Below are 26,314 nucleotides of genomic sequence, written 5' to 3'. Positions count from 1 at the left end.
ATGTTCGTCCAGGAACAACATTTAACGGGTGTAAATCAAATCACTTTTATTTCAAACACCGCATGACAAATGTCATAATTGAGAGGGGTTTAGTTTCAGTGGTGTCAATAAATTGCGCGCGGTCTGTCACTGAAGAATCCGGAAGCTGGGCTGTTCAAACAAAGCGCCTGTCGCAGGGTGAGAGCACAGATTGAGAGGGGCGGGGACCCTCTGCCGCTCCCGGACTGTTTGCAAGGGTCATTTAGCATCGCGATCTTGTAAATATTGGGGAATTTAGCCAGCTATAAAATCCGGGGAGGAGGCGGCGTGGGGCGAGAGGATGCAAGCCTCGAATTAACAGATCCCGCGTTTCAGGAAGTGCAATGGTGTGTTAAATTAAATGCAGCTGGTGAAAAAGCAGGACATATATTTTATTTTAAACGATGATAGATTGATAGTTATTATTTTTATTTTTTAAAGCCCACTATTCATCAGTGACATTTCCTTAAAGGGTTTATTGCCTAAATGTTTTAAAAGTAGGCTAGTTGACCAAGAATCAATATTAAAACTATAACAATAAAATACCCCGATAACAGGATATTTTATGCTTTTGTTGGTGAGGACAAAATGTTAAAGGGCGACGATAAGAAATCCAGAGGCGAATGCAAATGCCATGATTCGTTTACACAGCGCAAAATGAATATAATAGGCTCATTTATATTTTTATAATTTATATCATATGTCAGCTAGGACATTTACAGTCGGGCTAAAACCAAATCTCTGGGAAACATGAAACAATCAGCATCCTAAATATCGTTACAATTTAAAAATATTTTCAGATAAAACTATTAACTCAAAGAAAACGGGTTAGGCTATATGAAAAGTTTCCCTTATGAGACAGGACCGGTGAACCAATCCATCTAAACAAACGCTGAAAGAAAGGGGCTTCTAAAACGATCGATTGTTTAATTAAAGATGCTGAAGCCTGTCAACCGCCAGAATGATGAACTCAGAAATGTGACTTACAGAGAAGCTGCATGTGTTTTAATGAAGCGCTCTGTAATTGCATTTGCATCCTGACGGACGCGGTCTGACACGTTGAAGTTAAATATGTAACCGACTTTGGATTAACATTTCACACGTTTAATGCACTCTGTCGGAAGAAAGAAATCCATAGTCCATCAGCAAAAGAAATTCTGCCAGAGCTAAAAACAGGATATCGACTGGGCAAAGTCAACATATTAAATGAAAAAAAAAAAAAAAAAAAAAAAAAAACGTATATAGGCTAATTTTAAATAATTAAGATGGTTGCATAAACTCGGTAAAAAAAAAAAAAAACAAAAAAAAAAAAACAATATAAATCATCAAGACCGACACTCTTTCTTTTGGAAAACTGATGTATTTGATTATTAGAGTAAAGAATTACAGTATCGTAGTTGTTAGTAGGTATTAAACTGTAGAGAAACTGGGCCCTAAAAGATCTTTCAGCTTTTCAAGAAAGTGCATGTAACAGTCCATATATATATATTTATATAATATTTATAAAAACACTATCATCATTTGTCCCCTGGCCGAGATGGACTTTGTCTTCGAGTAAGACTATGTACAATTGTTGTAAAGGAATTTGTTGCTCCACATCCGAGAAAAAAAAAAAAAAAAAAAAAGTATAGGGTGCGTCAACACATGATGTGCAGTAGATGTCAAACAAAGACGCTAGTACCTAGCAGCAGTTTGAAAGCCCAGCAAATCTAAACCTCAAAGATCACACAAGGCATTTTGTTTTTCTCCCTCTCATTCATATGTGTGTGGACCTCTTCATGTTGTCATCTAAAAACCGTTTAAGTTTTGTATCCTATTAACACAAAGAGTGAGAACTGAATGTAACAAAAAAGCAAAATGAAAATACTAAGGTCTAAATAAACAGCTGAGGTGAAACCCTTTTGTAACTCTTTTTTTTTTTTCTTTTTCTTTTTTTCTTTTTAACTTCTAAGACTGAGAGAAAAGGACTAATCTATGTCCCTGGATTTATGAAATGTTGATATTTCTCAGAGGAAAGTTTCTACACAGCTTGTAAACCATCTAGCACAGATAAGTGTAAAGTATTTACAGCCTTACGATGCACTTTTTAAGCTCTAAATCATTACATGAACATCAAGTTTTGTTAACACATACTACAGATAGAAAATAATTTAATGCCATGGTGAAGTCTTCTACCAAGAAAAGCTAAGTTTCAAAAGCACACTTTAAAACACTCATACAGATTCACTCTGCTGATAAACAGAAAATAACATAAAAACTAAGTAACTGTTAATATTTCCACTTGGTTTTCGAGCAAGGTTATAATCACTAATAAATAAGCTCCAAAAACTATAACGTGTTGTACATTGTACAAAAAAAGCAAGTTCTTTTCAAACTCCTCTTCATAAAGTCTTAATGGCAAGCAAAAGCTGATTCAGTTTTTTCTTGCTTTTCTCTTTCATGGACACATATACGGAGCACTTGTGTGTGCCAGTTAAAGAGTGTATGTTTGTTCATGAGCACAACAAAAACGATTCTCTAGTTGGTCACAATCTCCTTGTCCTCCATGAAGCGTGTGAAGCGGAAGTGAGTCCCATTCTCTGTGTTGGCCATTTTCTCTAGGCCAGCCAGAGCAGGATTGGGCTCAGAGTTATGCAGCTTTTCCATGCTGCCCGTCAAGCCTCCGATCGGAGAACTGCCCCCATTGCCCACACTCCCTGACAGTGGAGGGGGCAGACCTCCATTCTGGATCACAGAGATCTCGTTGGTTTTCATGGCCAGGCCGTTAGAGAAAGCAGCAGCATACTGATTCCAGAAGCTGGTTGGGTCTCCGTTTCCAGCTCTACTGGTTAGGTCCTTTTGGAAGAGCTCGGGAAACTTTACAGGGTTGGTGCCCAGGAAAGCCATGGGACCATCTACTGAAAGCCTGCGACCTCGCCGTGCAGGAGCACTGTTCCACATGTGGGTACCCATATGCACCTAGAGAGAGGGAGAGAAAAGGAAGTAGAAGAAAAAGAATTAAAGAGTATAAAAACAAAGAATAAGGAGAGCCACATCATTTAAGGTTTGGAAACATTAAAATGAATAACACGTGAGATGATGCAATGGAAAAAGAGGAGTAGTACTATAATAATTAGTATTAAAATAGGCCCACTGGAAGCAGCATTTGTCTAATTATTAAAACAAGGTTAAAATGTTGTAACATTCACTCAGTGAGAATGGTGGTCTGCATATGAAAGAAAGGTCTTGTGGTAGACATGTGTTCTGAGAAAATTGCACTGTCCACTCTCATTGTGCTGGACAGTATTGTATCTGACAGTTGCCCCCAGTTCACCCTTGAAGCATGCAATACATTTAGGGGGAAAAGTACCTTGTTTAATTGTTGCAACCCTTAGTGACCATTGAACACCAGGTACAATTTTAACCATGCTACTTTTTCTATATACATAGCTCTACAATTATCCATTCCCCATTTATCTGAAATTCTTTTCAAATTGATTTTGTTTAGTGCATTGCTAAATCATAATCAGCTTGATTTTTTCTTCAGAGAAGAGTAAATTAACAAAATCAATATTTTATGCAGTGAAATCAGATTACAGAATATTAATTTTCAATTTCATAATTGAAATTAAATTACTAAAATTAATTATTTAGTCAGAGGGATTTTTTTTAGCTTGATAAATACATTCCTTCCAGAAAATTTAGCCTATAGTGAGTAAGGTTTCATTAGTGCAGCCACATATCCATATAAAACCTGCAGGATTCTGTTTATCCGTGTGCTAAGCTTTTTTTTTTATTATTACAATCAAAGAGAAAACCACATTTATCATGAGATAAACTCTGGAAAAATAGTGAGCATGCCACTGCTAAGGGTGGTCGCTGCTGGTAACTGTGCTTAAAGCCTGCTCAGGTTTCAGACCAATATTTATATTTATAGGATGACTCAACATTTCCGCATGCCCATTTACTTCACATATACATATATATATATATATATATATATATATATATATATATATATATATATATATATATATACACACACACATACACACACACACCTTTGTTTTTTGTGCAATGCCGTTTAATACTTGTGCTTTTCCCCCCTTTATAATTCACAACACATTACTAATTATTTTCCCCCATCAATACTGGTTTATATGGTCAATAACCATTGTGGCTGGCTTTTCATAAACATACAGTCAAACCAAAATTTATTCAGACACCTTGAACATTTCATTCATTAATACAGTTTATTCACTGTAGTTAAAAAAAGGCAATAAAATATGACAAGATCTCAGAGTTAAACTGTGTCAGAAAAAAATAATATCTTAATTATGTCAGAGAACACTTAAGCAAAACATGGTCAGATCAAAGTGTCTGAATAACGTTTGGTTCCAAATTATCAATTGTACTGGTAGTCCACTGTATGAAGATTTTTTGGGTATAATATTTCACAGTTTACTTTATTTTGCTATCCTCACTTACATAAATGAACAATAGTGTCCTGCACCCACTAGTAAAAATATATCAAAAATGTCTGAATAATTTTTGGTTTGACTGTAAATAGTGAAATAACATCAGGAAAATTGTCAAATAATGTATTTCATAAAATCATAGAAAATTATTTTCATCTTATATACAGCAATAAATACCTTGAGATTTCCTTTGGTGGTAAATGCTCGTCCACAAATGGTACAAGCAAAGGGCTTCTCTCCCGTATGGGTTCTCTCATGGATTTGCAGGGCACTGGAGGAGGAAAATGTCTTCCCACAAGTGGTACAGTAGTGCTGTTTAGGCGTCCTCCGTGGTGGGGCAGTCGAAAGTACTGGAGAGGTGGAAGCAGATGAGGTCACTAGTGCAGAGGGCAAGTCTTTTACTTCAGGTTGAAGACCATGCAGAAAGCCGTTGACCTCAGTCTTCATCATGGAGGTCAAAGGTCCAACAGACAGAAGGGATGGAGTTGGGCTAGAGGCAAGACTGGTGTTGGGTTCGAAGAGCTGGGAGGGCAAATCTCGCATTTGATGGGTCAGCATATGTTGCTTCAAGTTCCCCTTGGTGGAAAAGCCCCGGTTGCATACTGTGCAAATGAACGGTCTCTCTTTGGTATGGCTACGGTAATGGATGTCCAAGGCACTCTGGCAGGCAAATGTCTTGCCACAGATGTCACATGCTGTATTCTTCAGGGTGCCTCGCTCACGGAAGGGGAAAAGCATGCTAAGAGGATCTTTTGATGAGTTAATTGAAGTAAGATCCAGAGCTCCAGGACTGGCAGAATGAGACTGCATGAGACCTGCACTAATGTGCTCCAATGATAATGCCCTCTGCTGCCGATCCTCCAGACTAGGAGACTTTTGCTGTTGGATCGTACCATTAGAGGGTGATGGAGCTTGCATGGAAGAGGTAGATTCAGAGACAGCTGGACTTCCGGCACTTTGGCTTTCGATGTCACCTCCAAGTGAAGAGGAGTCATTTGTGAGTCTGTCTCCTTCCATTAATCCGTTCTCCAATGATTTCCCTTGGTCACACTGCACTTCCTCTCCTGCTCCCTGGTTGGCACACTTCTGGCTCTCCATACCTAATAACTCCTGTGGAGTAGGGGATGAACAGACGCTGTCTTGAGATGCATCAGCTGACTTTGGTGTGTCTGGAATGCTGCTGTCTGGTCCATCCTCAATTCCTTCCATGTTTTCATCAGAGAAGTTGTCAAGATCATCAAAGTTTCTCTCGTCAAATGAGCCAGCATCGGACCCCATGGATTCTGGATAGTTGTCAGGAAGAGGGGTGTTGGGGATCTGGCCACCCATGTGCATGCGAATATGCTGCTGCAGTACCACAGCATTCGTGAATTTCTTCTGGCAAATAGGACAAGAATGCTGGACCCTCAGTGGCGGCATAGCTCGATGGACACTGTAATGAGTCTTGAGGTTGCCCTTGGTGGTGAAGGCACGACCACACACTTTACATTTGAAAGGCCTCTCCCCAGTGTGTGTGCGGTAGTGCATTTTCAGTGCACTCTGGCAACTAAGAACACGGTGGCAGATAACACACTCATTGGGGTCTGTCACCTTCCTGTCAATATTCTCAACAAGTTGCTGAAGCTTAGAAGTTTCTGAGCCTTGGAGAGGATCAAGGAGACCCCCGAATGGAAACTTAGCTTTGAACTGTTCTGACATCAGAGGCATGAGTGGGTTAGTGGCCATTGGAGGGCTGTTGGAGGTGGTGTACTCAATGGTACCCTCCACTGCAGAGCTCATGTTTGTTGTTAAACTGGAGGACTGATTGTTTTCTTCAGCTTTTCCATTTGAGGTAGGCAGGGTTGTGCACTCACCTTCTTCCAACACACTATCTGTGTTCTTCATAGGTGTATCAGCAGGACCTGAGTCGCTTTTAGCAGAATGAGAAGGGCTGCTTATAGCCACTGAGTTATTCTCTTCCTTCTTGATGAATGGAGGCAGGCTTGGTATAGTTGGTGGAAGTAACATGCCAACAGAAGATGTCAGAGTAGACAGAACAGGTTTACTATCGAGCCAACTAGTCACTGGCTTCTCAGGAGGCATAGACATACCATAGGGAATGCCAGTACTCGTTGGAATATTGTCTAGATGCTCTGGGACAGGGTATGGGTTCATCTGAATGTGTGGATACTTCTCTTTATGACGCTGAAAATGAACCTTCAAGTTACCACGGGTGGAAAAGCGGTTGCCACATATGTTGCACTTGTACGGCCTCTCACCTGTATGAGAACGTAAGTGAATCTGCAATGCACTGTCACTACCAAACACCTTGCCACAAAACCTGCACTTATGTTTGAAAAACGTATCCTCAGAGCTGCTCTTCGGTTCAAACGATGATACATTAGGAGGCTTGCCTTTTCTTTGCTGAGCCAGTGCAGCCAGTGAGTTGAGATCCTCAACTGTAGTACCAACACTGGGCAGTGCACTGGAAAATATTGGGTTGCCTGGTGGGGGCTGAGGTAGAAGGGTATTAGCCACAGGATTCAAAAGGCTTCCCATTGCAAAGGCTGGTGTGGATGACTTTGCAAGTGATGGGTTTCCTAACTGAGGATGCAAGCTTCCTGTATTGCCTGGCCTCTTGTCTGAAGGTTGGGCATTAACTGTAGCTGGCCCTGGTGTGCCAAGGCTTTGAGATGACTCTCCCACACTGGAATTGCTCTGAGGTAGCTGCGCAACATTAGCCATCTGTTTCAAACTGCTAATGCTTGCAGACTGGCTAGCTATGCTCTGTGCCAACCCTGCAGCAGCTGCCAACTGTTGAGACAAATGGGAACTAAGAGTGGTTAGCGGGCTAGTACCTGAACCTAAAGTCACAGGGGAAGAACTAGGTGGTGCTTGGAGCTCAGGTGACTGTGACGCTAGCAGAAGAATCTGGTGACGAATCTGCTCAATGAGCTGTAGCTGATGGATCTGCTGCTGCTGTAGGGCCAAGAGCTGCTCCATGAGGGCTGGGACAGCCACTCTTTGCCCTCCCGCTGCTCTGGTCTCTTGAGAGAACTGGGCCACAGCCACTTTGGTGCTCTGTAGGTTTTCAATAATGACGTTGCTGTTGATCATGGAAAAATTGCCCAACTCAGTCAAGTTACCCAGCTGAGGTAGTGAGGCAGAGATGACAGAGTTTCCCATACTGGACCCAGAGCTGCCCAGAGCTCCATGGCTGCTTCCAATACCACTGAGTGGGCTGCCGCCTGCCATACATCCACTTCCATCATTATGGGGTGCAGAGACTCCTGACATCTCTGTGTCCATGGCCTCCTCTTTGTCAAGTATGTTCTGCTCCAAAAGGTCGGTCAACTCTGCTTGATCTGTGTTATTAGTTGTATCATTCATCTGCTCATCAGGATTATGAGGAGAGGATCCTGGGGAGAAGGTTCCGGAAGGAGACACTGGATTTTCATTCACAATTAGAACTAATTGATTCTTAGTGCAATTCTTCTGGTGTTTTTCAAGGTCCGATAGTTCAAAGAACTCTGCGCAACATCTGCTGCAGACATGGGCACCCGAGTCTTTACAGGGGGAGACGTCCGGGTTGGTCTCTGTGTCCCCTGCAGAGGAAAATAAGAGGGGGGAACAGGGGGATTAGCGATTAGAGATGTTTTGTATCTGAAGAAGCAGCTTTATCTGTTCAAATTCTTTTGTTGTTAATCTTCCGTTAATCAGTTTAATGCTTATCCCCCTCATACGTTCAAAAAACAACCATCAAAAAAGAAACAAATACCAAATAACACAAAGAAAAGGCCTTCACACTATGTAGAGCTATGATGAAATAGGATAAGAAAAGAGACAAAATCAATAGCACTTTTACAATATTGCTTAAAAGTGATCTTTGAAGATGTGTATCAAAGTCCCATCAATTCAACCACCTTAGGTAATCATTTTCTTCAGATAATCCATCAAAACATAAAAATACTATGAACTGAGAACAATGGGCCCTAATGAAATTTCATAGAGGGTCATTGATTTCCAATATTTCATACTCCTCAATGTCTACATGTCCACTAGGCACAAATCAACCATTTGAAGGACTTATTAGACTTTCAATTTGCTGTCAACTTCGCTCATTTTCAACCAACTGCAGGCATCTTGGACAGGTTATCCCTGTCACTAAACTAATTTGTATCCAGTCAGCCTGCAATCAGGATCTGACAGGAACAAGTAAGCCTTTGGCATTCAGATTGCTATGCACTCTGCAGAAGCTCAAACTCATTCATACCAGGCTAAACGTGAATGAAGTAATTTCATGATCATCTTAATACAGCGCATTGTTTTAAAATTATTTGGAATACTAAAAAAAAAAAAAAATCATTACAAAAATGCATAACTATTTAGGCGATTATTTATGCAGGATTTTCAATGCAAGCACAAATATAAAAACAATTAGCCTACTGAACGTTTGACTAAGCAAGAAACTCTTTGCTTGTTCAAACAAAGTTTAAGTGTACAGTAATAATATCACGTGTCAGAACACATGATGATTTTAATTTAAATTATACAGTGGAATAGGTTTTGAAACTTTTTCTAGAAAATGAACCATAAGCATTTGAAAAAGAAAGTGAGAAAAACTATTCTATTCCCTCCCTCCCTTCTTCTAGGGCTGTGGCCTTTCTCCAGTTTCCTCATTCTTTCTCACCCCACCTCCTCTCTTTTTGTCCCTCAAAAATCATGCTGTTTAACATACAAGTTGATTTACAAATTGTGAGGCAAACTCATTGTGGGGCTTTGCTCTCAACATTTTCATCAGCGTGGAGATTCATTTGCAAATGAAACCCCTGCAAGAAGTGTGTCCCAGCCCTGTGGAGAGACAGGATGGCTCCCCATTGTTCCCCAGCATGGGAGTGTCAGAGCAGGGGAGAGGGGCGAGGGCCCAGCCTGCTCATCACGGCTGGCTCTAAAGCAGATCCTGTTTAATTCAGGGATTATCTTCCCCCTGTGTCTCTCTGAGCTGGAACATCAGATAACGTTAAAGTTGCCATGACAGTAAAGCCGTGTCTCACACAAACGATGTGTTGCCCAGACGGGAAAAAGTCAACTTTTTTGACAAAAAAAGTTTTAATATTGAGGTGAGGCCATTGAAAGGGAAAAAGTGAATATAGTGTTGGGGTAGATTACTTGGGAAGAAATTATTTTTCAAAAATATAAAAACCAAAAAATTAACCAATGAAAACACAGCAAAAACTATTATTAATGATAATATAATTATGATGATAATAATAATAATAATAATAATAATAATGCACACTAACAGTCGCTTGTTTATTTACAGTCATATGTAATGATAACTCAGCTCAAAAATTAAACAACTTAAATATATTCACTGCAACCTGTTGAAGACCTTTGTTTTTCAGTTAACAAATTTCTTAGTCACTTCACCTCATCACAAAATAAAAAATACGAACAAACTTCTTTCTCCCTCAGTGAATATGTACTATAGGAGACTTACTAAAAGATGAACAGCACAAGTCTTTGGAAAAAATTGATAAAGGCCTACAATCGGAAAAATTTAATTCTGAAAAAAATGTAAATTGCTATGTACAGAAGTTGATCCTAAGTATCCTTACAAATGCATATTCAAAAGTTACATCACTGTGGACTTTTTGAATGTAACAAAAAAAAAAAAAAAAAAATCTAGAAATGTTCATTAATCTATATTTTTTGAGATTTAAAAAATATCTTGGTTTCTTTCATTTGCTATAATTTCGACATTTGAACTAATAATTGCCAAACAGCTATTACAAACATTTATTACAAAATTATAAAAACAAACGATCATCATATGACATATGAATGTTGAAATAAATTCTTATGCCATATCAAATCAGATACATTACATAACCTCTGGAGAAAAAAAAAAAAAAAAAGCATATGCTTTCGCATTCAACCACTGGTACAAAAAAAGGACACATCTTCATGCCCAAATATGAATTAAGTAAATTAGCATTAGAACAAATAAATAAATAAATAAATAGATTAGCATTTTAATAATTATTTTCAGTCTCAAAAACAAGATAAGACAACAAAAATACATTTTTGAATACATTTTTCAATGCTTTAGAAAATCATACATTTTCGGGAACTTAATTATACTCAAATGACAATGCGTAATGGGCTGCTTACAAAGCCAGATGTGTGTCTATAGCCAGTCTACAATACATGGAAAGCAAGAAACGACGCTAGTTTATGAAAGCTACTGTACACTGTGTACGGCTGTGTAGATTAGTGAGACAGAGCTAGTTTTGATGAGCACAGTTCTTTACAGCGTGATGGCTTTGGGTCATCATCAGCATGCTACAGAGCAAGGTCAAAGATCTCATCCCAAGCAAATCAAGACAGAGAAAAGAGAGAAAATTGGCGATGTGGTAAGTATATATATATATATATTTAAAAAGAGTAACTAGAAAAAAGAGAGGATAAACATTCATGAGAATAATTTGTAATGTCTACATTACTTTTCTCAGCTGCAGGCGCCTTGCTAGTTGTGACTTCGAAGAGTGTGTTACCGTTCACTCAAAACCTCCTTCTGTGTCCCTTACTCTCTTCCACCCGCCCTCAACTTTCCTGCTTTCCCTTTGCGTCCCTCCCTCACTTTCTCTCTCAAGCCATAGAAAACTTCCTACTGAACACTAGATGGTGTGCCTGGGAAAGGCTTCTCTACTGGTCACCGAGCCCTCATCCTCAATTCTTTTGACATGCTCTTAAAAGGATGGGTGTGAGAGGGGACTAGCAAAAAAATGAAAAAAAAATCAGACATCGAAACCACGTCCAAAGCATCCACTATAAACACTGGCAAAATGACAAGATACGAAATCCCTGTTGTTTGCAATGTGTATTTTGGAGGGGGGACCTCCCTGACAATCTCTCTGGGTGGGTGTGTGGCAAATTTGCTGAGGTGAAAGGGGAAAGCAGCCACATTGATCTCAATCCACATCACCCCCCCACCTCCTAACCCCACACACACCACCACAGGGAAAAAAAAAAAAAAAAAAAAAAAAGTAAGAGCCCCTGTTTGGCAGGCTATAGCACAGCATGTTGGAGGTCAGAGACATGGTACACATGAACACACTGTGACCTGATCTCTTCTCGCCTCCCCACCGAGTGAGCCTGGCAAAGGTTAAAAAAGCTCTACATCCCACCCTCACTGACAGGCCAACAAGGACAGACTACTCACCTCAGTGTAGCCATAATACTGCTTTCTAATATCCCACACAGGCCGCAAAGCGTAGTGAGAAAATTAACCTCTCTGTATTAAGTTTTTCTCAAAGGAGAAGACACTAAGGAAAGTTTATTTGTACTTATTTAGGCCCGGTTTACACTGAATGTCAAGGAAAAAAGTTACCTAAAATTGCTGAAGTCAAAAAGACAGCAATAAATCCGAACACTTACATACAGGTTATGCATTTGCCTCATGCTTTGAATGAGCTGCATTTGGCAAAAATGTGAACTTGGTCAGCTGACAGTGGTTGACAAATCCTACCATTCACTTCGTTATTAAATTTAAATGGGAAAATCCAGCAATGGTATGGTTTTGAAAATCTGTTTTCTTTTCCGTTTCTTAAATTCTAGCACTAATTACATAAACTTCACTTATGAATGCCCTTCGCACGTAAGTCGCTAACCAACAGCTTATGTAAATCTGTCTCGTATTCATTTTTAATAACACTGAGCTGATTTCTGTACATCTACGTTCTCTACAAATTAATAGCTATGTTAAAATAAGATGATATGCTAAATATTGCATCTCAACACATACACCCGCGAAAAGCAGTAGACTGTTTTTTAACAAAAATTAAGAATCTTATTATTTAACAATTAGCTATCATTGATATATAGTCTATGTATTTGTGTTTCTTATCAGCAAACATCACTACATTGTATGGTTTAAGGAACACCTTTTAAACTAAAGTTCTGACATCTAAAAGCAACTGGTGTCTATAGCGGCCCATGAACTAACGAAAATCAGTTTAGATTTGTTTTATTTAGAACACTAAAAATCCAATTACTTTAATGTGAAGAGAAGACGCGCAAATAACTTTGTAAAATCTCTACTGCATTATTAGAGAACTAATACTCGCGGTGTACCAGTGATTAATGTCTCTTTATGGATTTTACCTAAAGATTGCCGTAGAACCGTCATTAAAAGAATGGAGTGCTATATATCTATAGCCTACTAGCTTTCCCTTTTGCATTAACGATATAAGTAGGTCACTTCTGTTAATTCTTCACATGTTGCACAACGGAATACTATTTAAAATAGATTCAATTGAAAGATGAAAAAATATTTAAGAAAATTAGTTGGATCCAGTTTCGATTTGAAACAAAATCCTTACCTCTTCATAGGTCCCATTCTAATCAGAAACACGATAGCCTAGAAAACGCTGAGTTAAGCAAGAGATAGGACAGTTCCCCCGAAACACTGCGTTTTAAAACGGTTCAAATAAGACACTACTGATCAAAATGTCCAGTATGCCCTTTAAATTCTTTTTATAGCTCGATGGGACGTGAGAGGAACTTTGATACAGTTTAGAAGTAGCCTAGTAAAACAGGTAGCCTATAGACTTAAAATGTTAATGACTGTTGGAAAACCTTTAGTCACCGACTGTTCCAACACTGAAAACTATGAAATTATAAAGTCTACACTTAGTAGCATAAGAAAAAAAAAATAATTCACATAATTAGACTTATGTCGTTATTTTACATGTCTAAAGAAAATAATACATTTATAATAATTTGCACTCTCATTTAGTTCGAAAAACGTTTAATATCTATAGGCTATGTGTAGAAGGCTAAATGCATGTTTTAAAAGTTGACAACGCACTGTATGAAAGATGAGCTTGGCCACAGTGTGGGACAGTGTGTGTCGGAAACTACATGGCACAGCCTGCTAGCAAGTCAGCTCTTGATCACAAAACTCGTGTTAAAACTTATTTAAAAGCAAACGAACGAGATAACCAATTGATGGAAGTTTTGCGATACCCGTCTATAGGTACAGCAAAAATTAATACGACGCAAAAATTGTCTAAATTGAAAGTATGAAGTCAAAGGAAAAGCTCGATTACATGAGATTGTGTGATTTCGTTGTTCGATCGCCCGTGACTACATGCCATTAAAGTTTAATTTTGCTTAATTATTACCTATTATAAAGTTTCACAAAAGTTGGAGATACTAGGGGAAAATATTTTTAACAAAATAAGTTTCGCTGACTTAGCCTTTGAGAACGGTCGCATGACATAATTTTCGATAAGGGAGATAACATGGAATAGATGCAATATAATATCCTACAGAAGTGGGGAAGAGGGGAAAAGGCTGAAACCATGCGAATCCCCACTTGTGTGGGCAACTTCAACGGGCCAAAACAAAACTAATTCGATGAGTTTTAACTTTTACAAATGATTTCTGATGAATTTTGGAAAACCTTTAATAACCGGCAAACTTCGCCTATATTATAGGCCACTTTCTTTCAAGAGTCAGCTTTCATGAGACAACTTTAAAAAAAAAAAAAAAAAATGCCACAAAAGGATTCTTAAAAGAATCGAACAGAACTAGATGAAACGTGTTTTTGTTTTAGCATAAAGTGATAGTTTCTGATGATCGCACAAGTAGTCTAAAAGTTTTCAACTGTAGACTACTTAAATAATAGGGCTCTTACAGCGAGTCCCTTTAGCAGCACACATATATAGGCTATAGGGAGATTACCAATTTATTGCCTGAGATTAAAAACAAGGAAGAGTCACTCTAAATACGTTAAACCCAACAATAACAAAAATGAAGTTAGAAATCCTTTTTTTGGTAAAAAGTGCAGAGTGAGTTTATGTGTGTATTAAGGGCTTGAACTCACCATTGTGCTCGGTTAGGACCAGCTGCGAGTCGGACTGGAAATGCTGCGGCTTCGCTTGTTTCCTCCGCGACATGCTGGCTCACGCATCAGCCACGAAAGAATAAAAAATTACTATCAAATCTGCTCAAAATTACGGAAATCGAGCCCATCCACCGCGCATGTGTCCTGTTATGATTATCAATAATGCCTCGCGATTAATCATGGAGGGGAGGGGGAGGGGGGGTCCTCTGAAAGGCGATTGGCACCTTGCCAGCCCCCTATTCAAATGAAGTCTCTTTAATCAATTAGCCGCTGATTTGCTGGGGACTCTTGTCTCTCTTGCTGCTCCCACCCAATGAGTTGATCCGTGTGGAAGAAAGGCTGGATTTTCCAACTCCCTTTAGATACAGTTTAACCCTTCTTAGCAACCATCTGGTGGCTACGTTGGAGCTTAACTTAGCCACTACAGGAATGTCAATTTCTCTTTCGAAAGAGCAACCGTATCTTTTGATGTTTCAGGGAATCAAACTGGTGCTCAAAAGTTGCAATTCACCCAAAAGTGTCCGGATAGCCAAAGTGTCTACCAAAGATCTTCCAGCGCCTTTTCCGTAGCTTGGAGTTGCGGAGCGTATCGCGTATCCTCGTTTGTGATTGGCATTAAAGTTGTTGTAATTCAGCTCCTGGATGATTACAAGCGCACCGTTTCTAACCAAGTCGTTCTTTCCTCAAGGCAACGGTGTTAAAAGTAGGTCGGCCAACTGAGTTTCGTGCGTAATGGCAACTATCGGCGTCTCGAAAGTCCAAAGAATGTATCAGATGTCCCAAATCAGATTCATCTGATTATTGCCGAACGGGATCAGTAACACGTTTTCATCACACGCCGCATTCAGCGAACAAACAAACTTTAAGGGCCCATGCAGAACGGTGAGAAATCTTCAGCCCCACCCCTCTGTGATTCTATTGGTCACTGCTCTGTTCTATCATAACTCGAGCTCTCTGTCCCTCTCAGTCTCGCACCCTCCTCTCCTTCCCACTCTCACTCTCTCACCGCGCGACAGAGAGACAGAGGAAGCGCTCGTGCTTCACAGCAAACCTCTTCAGCTGTGCGAATGCATCCCATCTAGATTAGCCTGTTTGAAAATAATTTCGCAAAACAAATTTAGCATATTATCTTTCGAGGCGGTCGCCGAGAAGAGAACCCTCATCTAATGAATCTTTAGTGATAAAACGTTAGAAGTCGCGCAAAAGTGAAAAAGTCTGGAAACCATCAAGAAAGTGTTTGGAAACGACAAGTATATTTAAATCAATTTAATCAGGTTAAAAAACTACGTATCTGCTTAAACGGTTTGCTCTTTTAACGAGGGAATTTGCTATATATTGACACATATACTAAAATTATTATTTTTTATATAGGCCTATATTTTCAAAAATCAAAAGTTTGGATTAAAAATGAAAAAGAATAAATGACCAACGAAATAGGAGAAAACAATATGAGCAATTTAATAATTTGCTTTAACGTTTTATTATCTGCTGAAGCATTTGCGTATCTTTCTTTTTATAATTTTCAGTAGCCATCATATGCAAAAAACAATTGTTTTAGCGAAAACAAAGACTTTTTTAATCACTCCAAACGTAGCAATCTGCCCATCCTTTACGTTTGATGTTGTATAAAATCTTGTGTAAAGTGCTCCATTATACTATTATATTTTATTATTATTATTAATAATAATAATCTAACATTAATATGTCATATTTATAAATAGGCAGTGTTTTGAAGGAGAGAGATTCCCCCCCGGATTGCGCTGCAGCGACCTGCAAAGCTGAAGATTTATGCCCTGGAAAAGACAAACGAAGCTATCAGTCTAGCTGATTTTGAGAAATGAAGATAATAACGTTACTATAGGTGATGTCTCGGATGCCATTATTTCTCACTGAATATTTAACGAACTGCTGCCGGCGAGATGGATCAGGTCCTATAGCGTCAGCTATCTATACTTTAAGACGACTGTTATTTACTTATTAATGAAAGAACAGAGGGAAAGAAAAGAGGAGTAAACGGACGACGTGTGCTTTTGGTTGAAAAAAATCATATACGGAGTAGAAATCAATATTTTACTTAATTTTAAAGCTCTCCAGATTATGTCTTTGTTTTAAAGCTATTTAGATTATTTTATTTCTTTATTACACTTGCCTATAACGCATTCCCACCTGTCCATATTAATTGCATAAATATTTTTTTTCGAAAACAGTTTTCATAACAGGACTAACCTTTCTTTTTCTTTCTTTCTCTTTCTTTCTTTCTTTCTTTCTTTACCAAGTTATAGAATAATTATAGGGCTATTAAAGAAAAGTCTAGACAAGGCAACAACACCTGAAAATCATATCGTGCCATAAATGCAGGAATACGGACCGTGAGAAGGGGGCAATATTGTGATGTCCCCGGTGAGAGGATCGATGCTCGGTTAATTGATGTGAGTGTTGGTGTGGGGCTGTAAACACGCTGATTTGCAGCTCAGCCGAGCGCGAGACGCTATAAATGAGATTCCCCGCGCTCTCTCGGACAATCACCGCGTGAATGACACTAACGGCGAGAAATTTTGGCTGTGACTCGAGAGAAGTCAGGGGTGCACCACAAGAATGGGGGTAGGGGTTAAGTGAAAGCGCTCAAACACTCCCTCCCTCTTACTATTATGCGGCGGCAATTAATTGGCAGGGCTGACAAATGTTTGGAAATATTATCTGGGTGACACCGCGTTACAGATGCGCACGAAAACACACAGCATTCCATTTTAAAGTGAAACGTCTTCTTAAGTTAGACATGAAAACATATACTACGAGCATCAGAATATGAAAGAACTCTTAAAGATAATGTTTCCCTTAGATTGTGCAGCGAACAAGTCAGGGCTCTTTCTAGAGCGCAGATGCTCGCGCTCACTCGGGGTGTCACGCGCTAATCGATAAGAAGCATATAGCAGCGGGAGCGCGTGGGGTCATCATTCACTATTATCACTGACAACCGATAATTGATCATTCCACAGAAACAGAGGGCGTTTGACCGCATAATTGAATAGCATAAGCAGTATGGATGATTTTTCCCCTCCGTGTGTGTGTGGACGCCACATATCACCGTTTTATTTCCTTTATCTCTTTTAAAAGGGATCCTCTTTTAGCAGAGTTCAACATGTAGCCTTCAGTGAGGAGCTGAACTGCTGCACGCTCTGCGTGGAGAATTACAAACAGTTGGACCACACTTCGAATAGGATCAAATCGAAACAGTGGCGAATGTGAAGAAGGACCTTATAAAATGTTAAACTTCATGTTAAAGGAAAAAGCGCCTATAGCCTACTCTTCGCATCCTCCTCACTGTTTAGTTATAAAAGATGTTTCTCTTAACTCTCTTTCCTTTTGAGGAATTTAATGCTGCTTTTTTATCAGGCTGATTTACACTCTGCCTGTTGGAGGTAGAAGAAGCACGACTGTTTTCAGCCCCGTTTATCCACATTCATTTGCGCTCGATCGCTTCTTGCAAGGATAAGAGTGGAATGCAAAATACAGTGGGGTGTTCATAGTTTCCAGAGATGTGGACAAACGGAAGGATTTTGGTTTTTAATTATGATAATGAATTATTTCTTGTTCTTTAGAAAGTGGACAAAGTTTAAGCGCGTATCTGGTGTTGTAAATTGTGATCTTGTCTCCATGGCAGGCGTGATGATCATGTCAAGCGGCAGACAGTCGCCTCCTGATGACATCTACCATCTGTTATCAACAGATGACGGGGATTATTGCAGCCACTGAGGCATTTTTCTAATGCGTTAAGTTCCAGACTTCAGGGTGTGAATGCTTTATACAAATAAATAACATATAGTTTATTTACCTCAGATGCTGCTATGTGTTAGTAATCAATATAGTTAACTGAACTTATGTGATCAATTTTGAAATACATTTCTATTTTGTTATGCAAATAACTTTCATTTGAACAATATCATCAAAGTAATGAACAGCAGAATGGCCTGCTCCACATATATTTCATACTGATTTCAAGTATGACTAAACATGACCATCTTAGATGTTACACACACACACGCACACGCACACACATGATATGAGATACTGTTTTTACAGACATTTATATAGTATGAAAGGATAAAAGGGGATTTACTTCTATTATTTATTGCTATATTTATAGATTTATTACTATATTATTAAGTCAGAAAATAACTCCCATTTTTTTCCAGTTATACTGTCTGAAAAAGAGAGAGTTTCCTTTGTAAACTGCGATCTAAACTATATTTCTAAATTCACCTTTAGATCTTTCATAAACATAAGGAAAAATGTCAAACTTTAAAACATTTGAAAATCTTTATAAAGAACAAATGACAGAATGAATGAATGAATGAACGATAGATCAATAGATTGATAGATCGATAGATAGATAGTGAGATGACAGACAGACAGATAGATGATAGATAGATAGATAGATAGATAGATAGATAGATAGATAGATAGATAGATAGATAGATAGATAGATAGATAGATAGATAGAAAGATAGATACTGTACCTGGCTTGGCATAAGAAGACCATTAATTAAGAGATCAGAGTGGAGCTTTTGTGCTCTAGTAAACCTACCCTCCCACTACCATACACACAAGCTCAAAGCCAACATATGATCCACATAGGCTTTACCTCTGTAATTGTTGCAGTGACATTGTCCAATGCAGTCACTCTACATCAATAGACTATGTTTGTTTTTACATGTCACAGGCAGAACTGTTGTTGCTCTCTGCCTCTCTCCAGTGGCGCTGTCCTGCTTGAGAAAACAAGTAAACAATAAAAAATAGTGTCACAGAACCACACTTTAGTACTTGTTTTGTGTGCACAGAAAAAAACCTTTTGATACTAATAGTGAAGAATCAATAAGAATACATATAATTCAGTGACCACCACCTCAGAATAGAGAGGAGTCCTCCACTACAGCGCTCCACCACTGTAAAAGCCCAAAATACTTACTGGAAAAAGAAAACCACAGCACAAATGAAAGGAAAGAGATGAAGCTGTTGCACATGCTCGGATGTCCTGATTTTTAATTACACATACTTCCAAGCAAGCATCTAGGTGTTTGAGACAGAAGATTTCAGTGTCAAATTACCAGGAAAGAACAAGAGGATGGCCACGGGGAGGACCCTACTTTGTGTCCATGTCTGTGTTTGTGTGTGCGTTAGACGGAGCAAAAAAAAAGTGTCTGTAAGGGTTTGCTGTCTTAAGAAAAGATTGATTTAGTGATTCAGTTATGTAACAATTTATCCCCGATTTCACACATGGATAAAAGTACAGTGTTGAATTCATCTGATTTGAATGCTTAAGAAAAAAGAAAATGTAAATATATATTCCATGTAAATGTGTTTGTGTGTTGATACTTTCACTTATACAAACAAAATCTCTATCAGACGTACCTATGGTTAGTTTTGATGAAACTAACACTGCATGGTTAACATTAAGAATGTAGTAATGAGTTGTGCAGAGCTGATGACGACTGGCCTACATGAATCACATCCACTTCTCTTATGACACTGAAGAATGGTATTTGGAGTAAGAGCTCTTCATGTTGTAGTGGCAGAGGGAGATTATTTTGGCACATTTAACCTACAATTCACATTGTAAACCAAAAATCACACATAAAACATTGCCAAAATAAATGAAATCATTTAATATAACTAAAAAAAAAAGTTATTAATAATTCATACTTTACACACTCTGTATATGTCAGAGAAAAGAGGAAGAGCTCTCAAAGATCCACTGCGCCTGAACACATATAAGGACACATACACACTCACGGATACAGAGTGAGTCAGTGTGTAAGAATGAGGAGTGTGACTACAGAGCTGCTTACGATATAGAAATACACAATTCACTAATAAACCTCTATCAGCAGTCATGTGATCAGTTTCAAAAATGAGTATCAAAAAGTGAAAAGAGAAACAGAAGAACCGTTTTAAAAAGACTAAAAGTACACTCTTGGTTAAAAACAACCCAAGTTGGGTTGAAAATAGAAAAACCCAGCGGTTGGGTTAAATGTTTGCCCAATGTGCTGGGCAGTTTTATTTAACCCAACTATTGTTTAAAAATTACTATATGGCTGGCTTAAAATGAACCCAAAATAGGTTGGAAATTAAAAATCAGACACATAATTACTAGAGGCAACAATAATAATCAAAACCTGAACATTTATTAATAAGCAATTTAATAAATGTTTATTGTTCATTATTAATCATTAAACATTAATAAATGTTTATTTATTAAACACATTAATAAATGTTAATTTCCAACATACTTTGGGTTAATTTTAAGCAAGCAATACAGTAATTTTAATCAACAGTTGAGTTAAATAAAACTACCCAGCAGCTCGGGCAAACATTTAACCCAACCGTTGGGTTAAAACAACCCATTTGCTAGGTTTGTCCATCTTCAACCCAATTTGGGTTGTTTTTAACCCAGCATTTTTTAAAGTGTACCCTTTTGGCTTAAGTGATACTATTAGCCTGTAAAGACGGATTCTTAAAAAATCCCTCTGTTTCGGCATGAACATTGTGATATGATTTTATAATTGTCGAGTGGTTTTCAGCACATTTTGAAAATAATTGTGATGTTTAGGAAGAGGTGCAGTACGCTCAAAGCATTTTCAATGTGAGAAATGTAAAATGAATGTTTCAAGATGTTTGCGCTTTCATTCACATCTTTCCAGCACCCGACAAAGGAAAAACTACATTAAATTCAAGCTTTTCATTTTTAATTGTTCTTTAAAACAAGCAATAACACACATTAGACGGAACTGGGGTTTCGGTGGTTTGAAACTGCCACTGTCTGGAGGGAGGATAAGCAATATGTGAGTTTGTCTTTGAAAAGAAGTCTAAGCAGTCTCATTCACAAAGACCACACAGTAAAACACACGCACACTCGCTGGAAAGAAAACAAAAAAAAAACAAGTATGACATTTTCAGCATGCAAGTGACCAGTTAAGCCAAAGATGCTGAGAAAAAATTCCTTGACATACAGTGCAAAGTTCTTCTTTCTGTCCCTCTATCTCTTTATTAACTGTAACGGTGTCTCTGTTTATGTTTATAGCTTCATGTAACAAAACATGTTTGAGTACAACTACTGACCTACTGACCACCCACAACACACACACACACACACACACACGCACGCACACGCACACACACACACACACACACACACACACACACACACACACACACACACACACACACACAGGTTCCTGTGCAGGGAAGTTTGCTGTTGTTTTTATTGCTTCCTTTTCCATTGGCTGGCTCCCTCCCACATGCCCCACTATCACTTCCTTTCTTCCTTTGTGCAGGTTTTAGAGAGCAGTGACAGTGCTAGCCTATTACCCTCTCTGGCCCAGTTTTCCCCTGTTTCTTTATCCTTCTTTCTCTATCTCAGCTGCTTTCTAAGATTTCATGCCCTTATTCTCTCCCTCTGTTTCGCTCTCCTTCTTTCTTTCTCCTTTCCTTTCCTTTCTTTTTCTCTCTCTCGTTAATATTCACAGTAAGAGCCCAGGCACTTACAAAGTCTCCTCTAGAGTCACAGCCAACTTTGGCCCTGTGAGAACAAACATACACAGCTGACAAACATGCTACTAGATCAGTCTCTTTCAGAGCTATATATCAGCAGAGGAATCTGAATTAATATCTTCACTTGTATATATTATATACAAGTGTATATATTCATTCTAAAACGGGCAATGTTAACCATGCATATATGTTAGCATGTAAGGACATGTAGACACAAATCTGTTCTTTAGAATTAAACTGTTATGTTTTATCATTTCTTTGCTGATAAGCAGTTCTGTATAATGACTTTTTATATTAATGCATTTAAACTCTGCGATGACTGTGTGTGCTGTATAGTACACCATTCTGCACATTTATCTTCTGGTGTATGTGACAGGAAGCAGACAGTCTATTGAAGACCTTCTCTTGATTTTAACAGGCTCTGATTGGACAGCAAACTCGCATTAAGACTCTATTGATCCTCCTGCCGTTTCAGAGGTGATCAATACAATTGATCAGAGGAGGCTAAATCTAATACAATAGAAAGTGTGTGTTTCTCTGTCTGTCTGTCTGTCTGTCTGTTTGTATGTATATGTAGTAAAATAGAATATAATAATTATATAAAATAAAATAGATTACAAATAAGCTTGATAATTACTGCAATATATATATATATATATATATATATATATATATACACACACACACTACCAATCAAAAGTTTTTTGAAGTTTAATTTTAAATGTTTTTAAAAGAAGTTTCTTTTGCTCACCAAGGCTTCATTTATTCGATCCAAAATACAGCAAAAACAGTAATACTGTGAAATTTAAAATAACTGTTTTCTATTTGAATATATTTTAAAATGCAATTTATTTCTGTGATGGCAAAGCTGAATTTTCAGCAGTCATTACTCCAGTCTTCAGTGCCACATGATCTTTCAGAAATCATCACCTAATATGCTGATTTGCTGATATATATATATATATATATATATACTGGTAAGTAATACCTCAGTCTCTCTCTCTCTCTCTCTCTCTATATATATACACAGTGCTCAGCGTAAATAAGTACACCCCCTTTGAAAAGTAACATTTTAAACAATATCTCAATGAACACAAAAACAATTTCCAAAATGTTGACAAGACTAAGTTTTATATAACATCTGTTTAACTTATAACATGAAAGTAAGGTTAATAATATAACTTTTTTCAGTTTTACTCAAAATAGGGTGATGAGTACACCCCACTGAAAGTCTCTGGAGCAAAGCTAAATTTTAGACTACAAATGTCTAATTTAACAAGAATTCAACCACAGGTGAATCTAATTATTCATTACACAGGTGTCCAACAGACAGTTGACTGTAAAAGGGTGTTAAAACCCCTTCCCATTTCATGCTGTCAGCAATGGCACCACATAGAAATGTCACAAGACCTGAGAAAGAAAATAATTTCTTTACACCAGAAAGGTGAAGGCTACAAGAAGATCAGCAAAGCTTTACTTATCAGTCAGAATACTGTAGCAAAAGTGGTACAAAAATTTAAAAAAGATGGAACTGCAACCATCTCACAGAGACGTCCAGGTCATCCACGGAAGTTAACACCTCGACAGGAGCGTCTTCTGATGAGAAGGGTTGAAAAAAATCAGCATGCAAGTTCACTGCAGTTATCTAAAGAAGTAGAAAGCCAAACTGGGGTGACTATTTCCCATGACACAATACATCGTACACTGCAGAGGAATGACATGCATGGGTGCCGTCCATGAAAGAAGCCTTTCCTAAAGCCCAGGCACAAAAAAGCCCACCTAGAGTTTGCCAGGGCCCATGCTGACAAAGATGAAGACTACTGGGACTCTGTACTCTGGAGTGATGAGACCAAGATAAACGTTTTTGGAACTGATGGCTTCAAAACTGTATGGCGTCGCAAAGGTGAGGAATACAAAGAAAAAAGCATGATGCCTACAGTGAAACATGGTGGTGTCAGTGTCCTTATGTGGGGCTGCATGAGTGCTGCTGGTGTCGGGGAGCTGCATTTCATTGATGGCATCATGAATTCACAGATGTACTGCTCTATACTGAAAGAGAAGATGCTACCATCACTCCGTGCCCTTGGTCATCGTGCAATTTTCCAACATGACAATGATCCTAAACACACATCTAAGGTGACTGTTGGATTTCTGAAGAAGAACAGGGTGAAAGTGATTCAGTGGCTCCTGATCTGAACCTAATCGAACACCTATGGGGAATTCTTCACTCTCTATCCAGCATCCAGTCTCTAAAAGAGGTCATTCTTGAAGAATGGGAAAAGATAGATGTTGCAAAATGTCACCAACTTGTTCATTCCATGCCTAGAAGACTTGGTGCTGTCATTAAAAATCATGGAGGCCATACAAAGTACTAGATGTAGTAGTTTTTGTTGTGGGGTGCTCATTTTTGCATCACCCTAATTTGAGTAAAACTAAAAATTGTGTAATCTAAGTTATATTATTAACCTTACTTTCATGTTATAAGTTAAACATATGTTATATTAACCTTAGTCTTGTCAACATTTTGGAAATTGTTTTGGTGTTCATTGAGATATTGTTTAAAATGTTACTTTTCAAAGGGGGTGTACTCATTTACGCTGAGCACTGTATATATATATATATATATATATATATATATATATATAAACACACATATATATATAGAGAGAGAGAGACTGAGGTATTACACGCTCAAGGTCACAAAACTATGGACTTTTGCTAGCACCTAGTATATCTAAGTCCACTCAATGTTTTCGCATTTGGCTCCTAAACTCTGGAATATCCTTCCTGATGATGTTCGGGGCTCAGAAACACTTTCCCAGTTTAAATCTAGACTAAAGACACATCTCTTTAGTCAAGCATTCACATAATGCATCTCATAACCCTGTACTCAAGTTAGATCAAATGATGATTATCCTTGCTCAAAATGTTTTTAACAACAGCAACGCTAATTACTTTCCATTTGCTTAACTAGAGAGTACGTCAGGTCCAGTGTGGATCCAGCCTCTTACGAAGACTTCAGATGCCCTGACACCTGTAAAGCGATGACTCCAACTCCTGCAAGGACTTCAAATGACGCAAACTCTGAATCAACATGCACCACTGCCAGATTTTCTATATATTGTAATCATTATGTTCACAACTTGTTATAATTACATTGAGCTCATTGTTTCTGCCTAAAATTAATACATGATGTTATTTAACTGCATGTTTTGTATTATCTTAGAACTGTACATTGATGAAATATGTACGTTATCTCGAACACAGTCACCTCTGATAACAGATCACTATAAATTATAATGTAGACACATGTATTTTCTGTAAAGCTGCTATGAAACGATATGTATTGTGAAAAGCACTATACAAATAAATGTGAATTGAATTGAATATATATATATATATATATATATATATATATATATTCACTTCACAGGAATTGATCATTAAGCTTATTTTTTATTTATGTATACATATTCATATTTACATAAAGTGACATTTTTCTAACGCTTCAGCATTTGAAAGTACAAGAATTCAACACTAATTAATGAGATTAATCATTTGCAAAATGGTATCAATTAAACACAAAAGAGGTATGAACCAGAGTACATGTTCAGCAATTAGGAACAAAGAGCTTCTCTTAGCCATTATTGTACGTTAATCACTTATTACTATGCACTAATTATGATGAATATAATTATATTGAGAGTTCTCATTGGTCATCAGTGGCAGGTTTATAAAGAAAAGGCAAATTTGTTCCTTAATTTTGCTGTTAATGAGATTAGGTATATTAATGATTCAATTACACAATGTAATGTCTGCGGCTTATAACCTTTGCAGCAAGAGAGATTGATTGTATCAGTAATGAGAAAAGTGATTTATCTGTCTCAAAGGTTGTTCGTTATTTCTCTACACAAACCGTTCATTTGTTAAGTGCACTTAACTTATCCCCCTAGCTAATGGTTATTAAATATTTGAGTAATAACAATATTAATATATTCCATAATTGGTTCGGTCATTCTGTTAAACGTTGTGTAATCTCTCCTATGCTTCAATAATGGTTTGTAATTATTTTGTCCAATGTTGTCACTCATTTTTATTGTAATATTAAAATGACCTCCTGTTTTTTAAGAGAAAGTCATAAACTTGCCTCTAGTTTTTCTGATTTTGATCATTGTTATTGCTGGTGAAAGAGGATCCCTTGTATTTTCTGCCTGACACCGAATATCCTAATTTTCTTGTAAACTTTTCAACCTGCCCGTGACCCATTTTAAAGGCTCAGATGAGAGCTTCTTGTAATTTACAAATACAATAAGAGTGAATATTTAACATGAGTCTGTGAGTTAGTCACGGGGGATACTTGTTACTAACACACAACACATATAAACATGCCCCTGTCCTC

At 37.9% G+C, this 26,314-nt stretch overlaps 1 protein-coding gene across 2 annotated transcripts; it reads right to left on the bottom strand.

Moving 5' to 3' along the window:
* Positions 1 to 1,358: 1,358 nt before the first annotated feature.
* sall1a (spalt-like transcription factor 1a) lies at positions 1,359 to 15,254 on the bottom strand. 2 transcript variants are annotated; one of them, XM_051900058.1, is made up of 3 exons: positions 14,347 to 15,254; positions 4,653 to 8,059; positions 1,359 to 2,976 (listed from the first exon to the last, which is right to left on the bottom strand). In XM_051900058.1, exons 1-3 carry the CDS (start codon positions 14,417 to 14,419, stop codon positions 2,536 to 2,538), a joined length of 3,921 nt encoding a protein of 1,306 aa, XP_051756018.1. In that variant the 5' UTR covers positions 14,420 to 15,254; the 3' UTR covers positions 1,359 to 2,535. The 2 variants fall into 2 exon arrangements, with proteins under 2 accessions (XP_051756018.1, XP_051756019.1); XM_051900059.1 differs by lacking the exon at positions 14,347 to 15,254 and adding an exon at positions 10,961 to 11,663.
* Between the last annotated feature and the right edge of the window lie 11,060 nt (positions 15,255 to 26,314).

This window comes from Ctenopharyngodon idella, chromosome 7 (assembly GCF_019924925.1).
Source record: "Ctenopharyngodon idella isolate HZGC_01 chromosome 7, HZGC01, whole genome shotgun sequence".
NCBI lineage: Eukaryota > Metazoa > Chordata > Actinopteri > Cypriniformes > Xenocyprididae > Ctenopharyngodon > Ctenopharyngodon idella.
The sequence above is the reverse complement of the archived record's forward strand: the minus strand, read 5'-3'. Positions and strand labels throughout refer to the sequence as shown.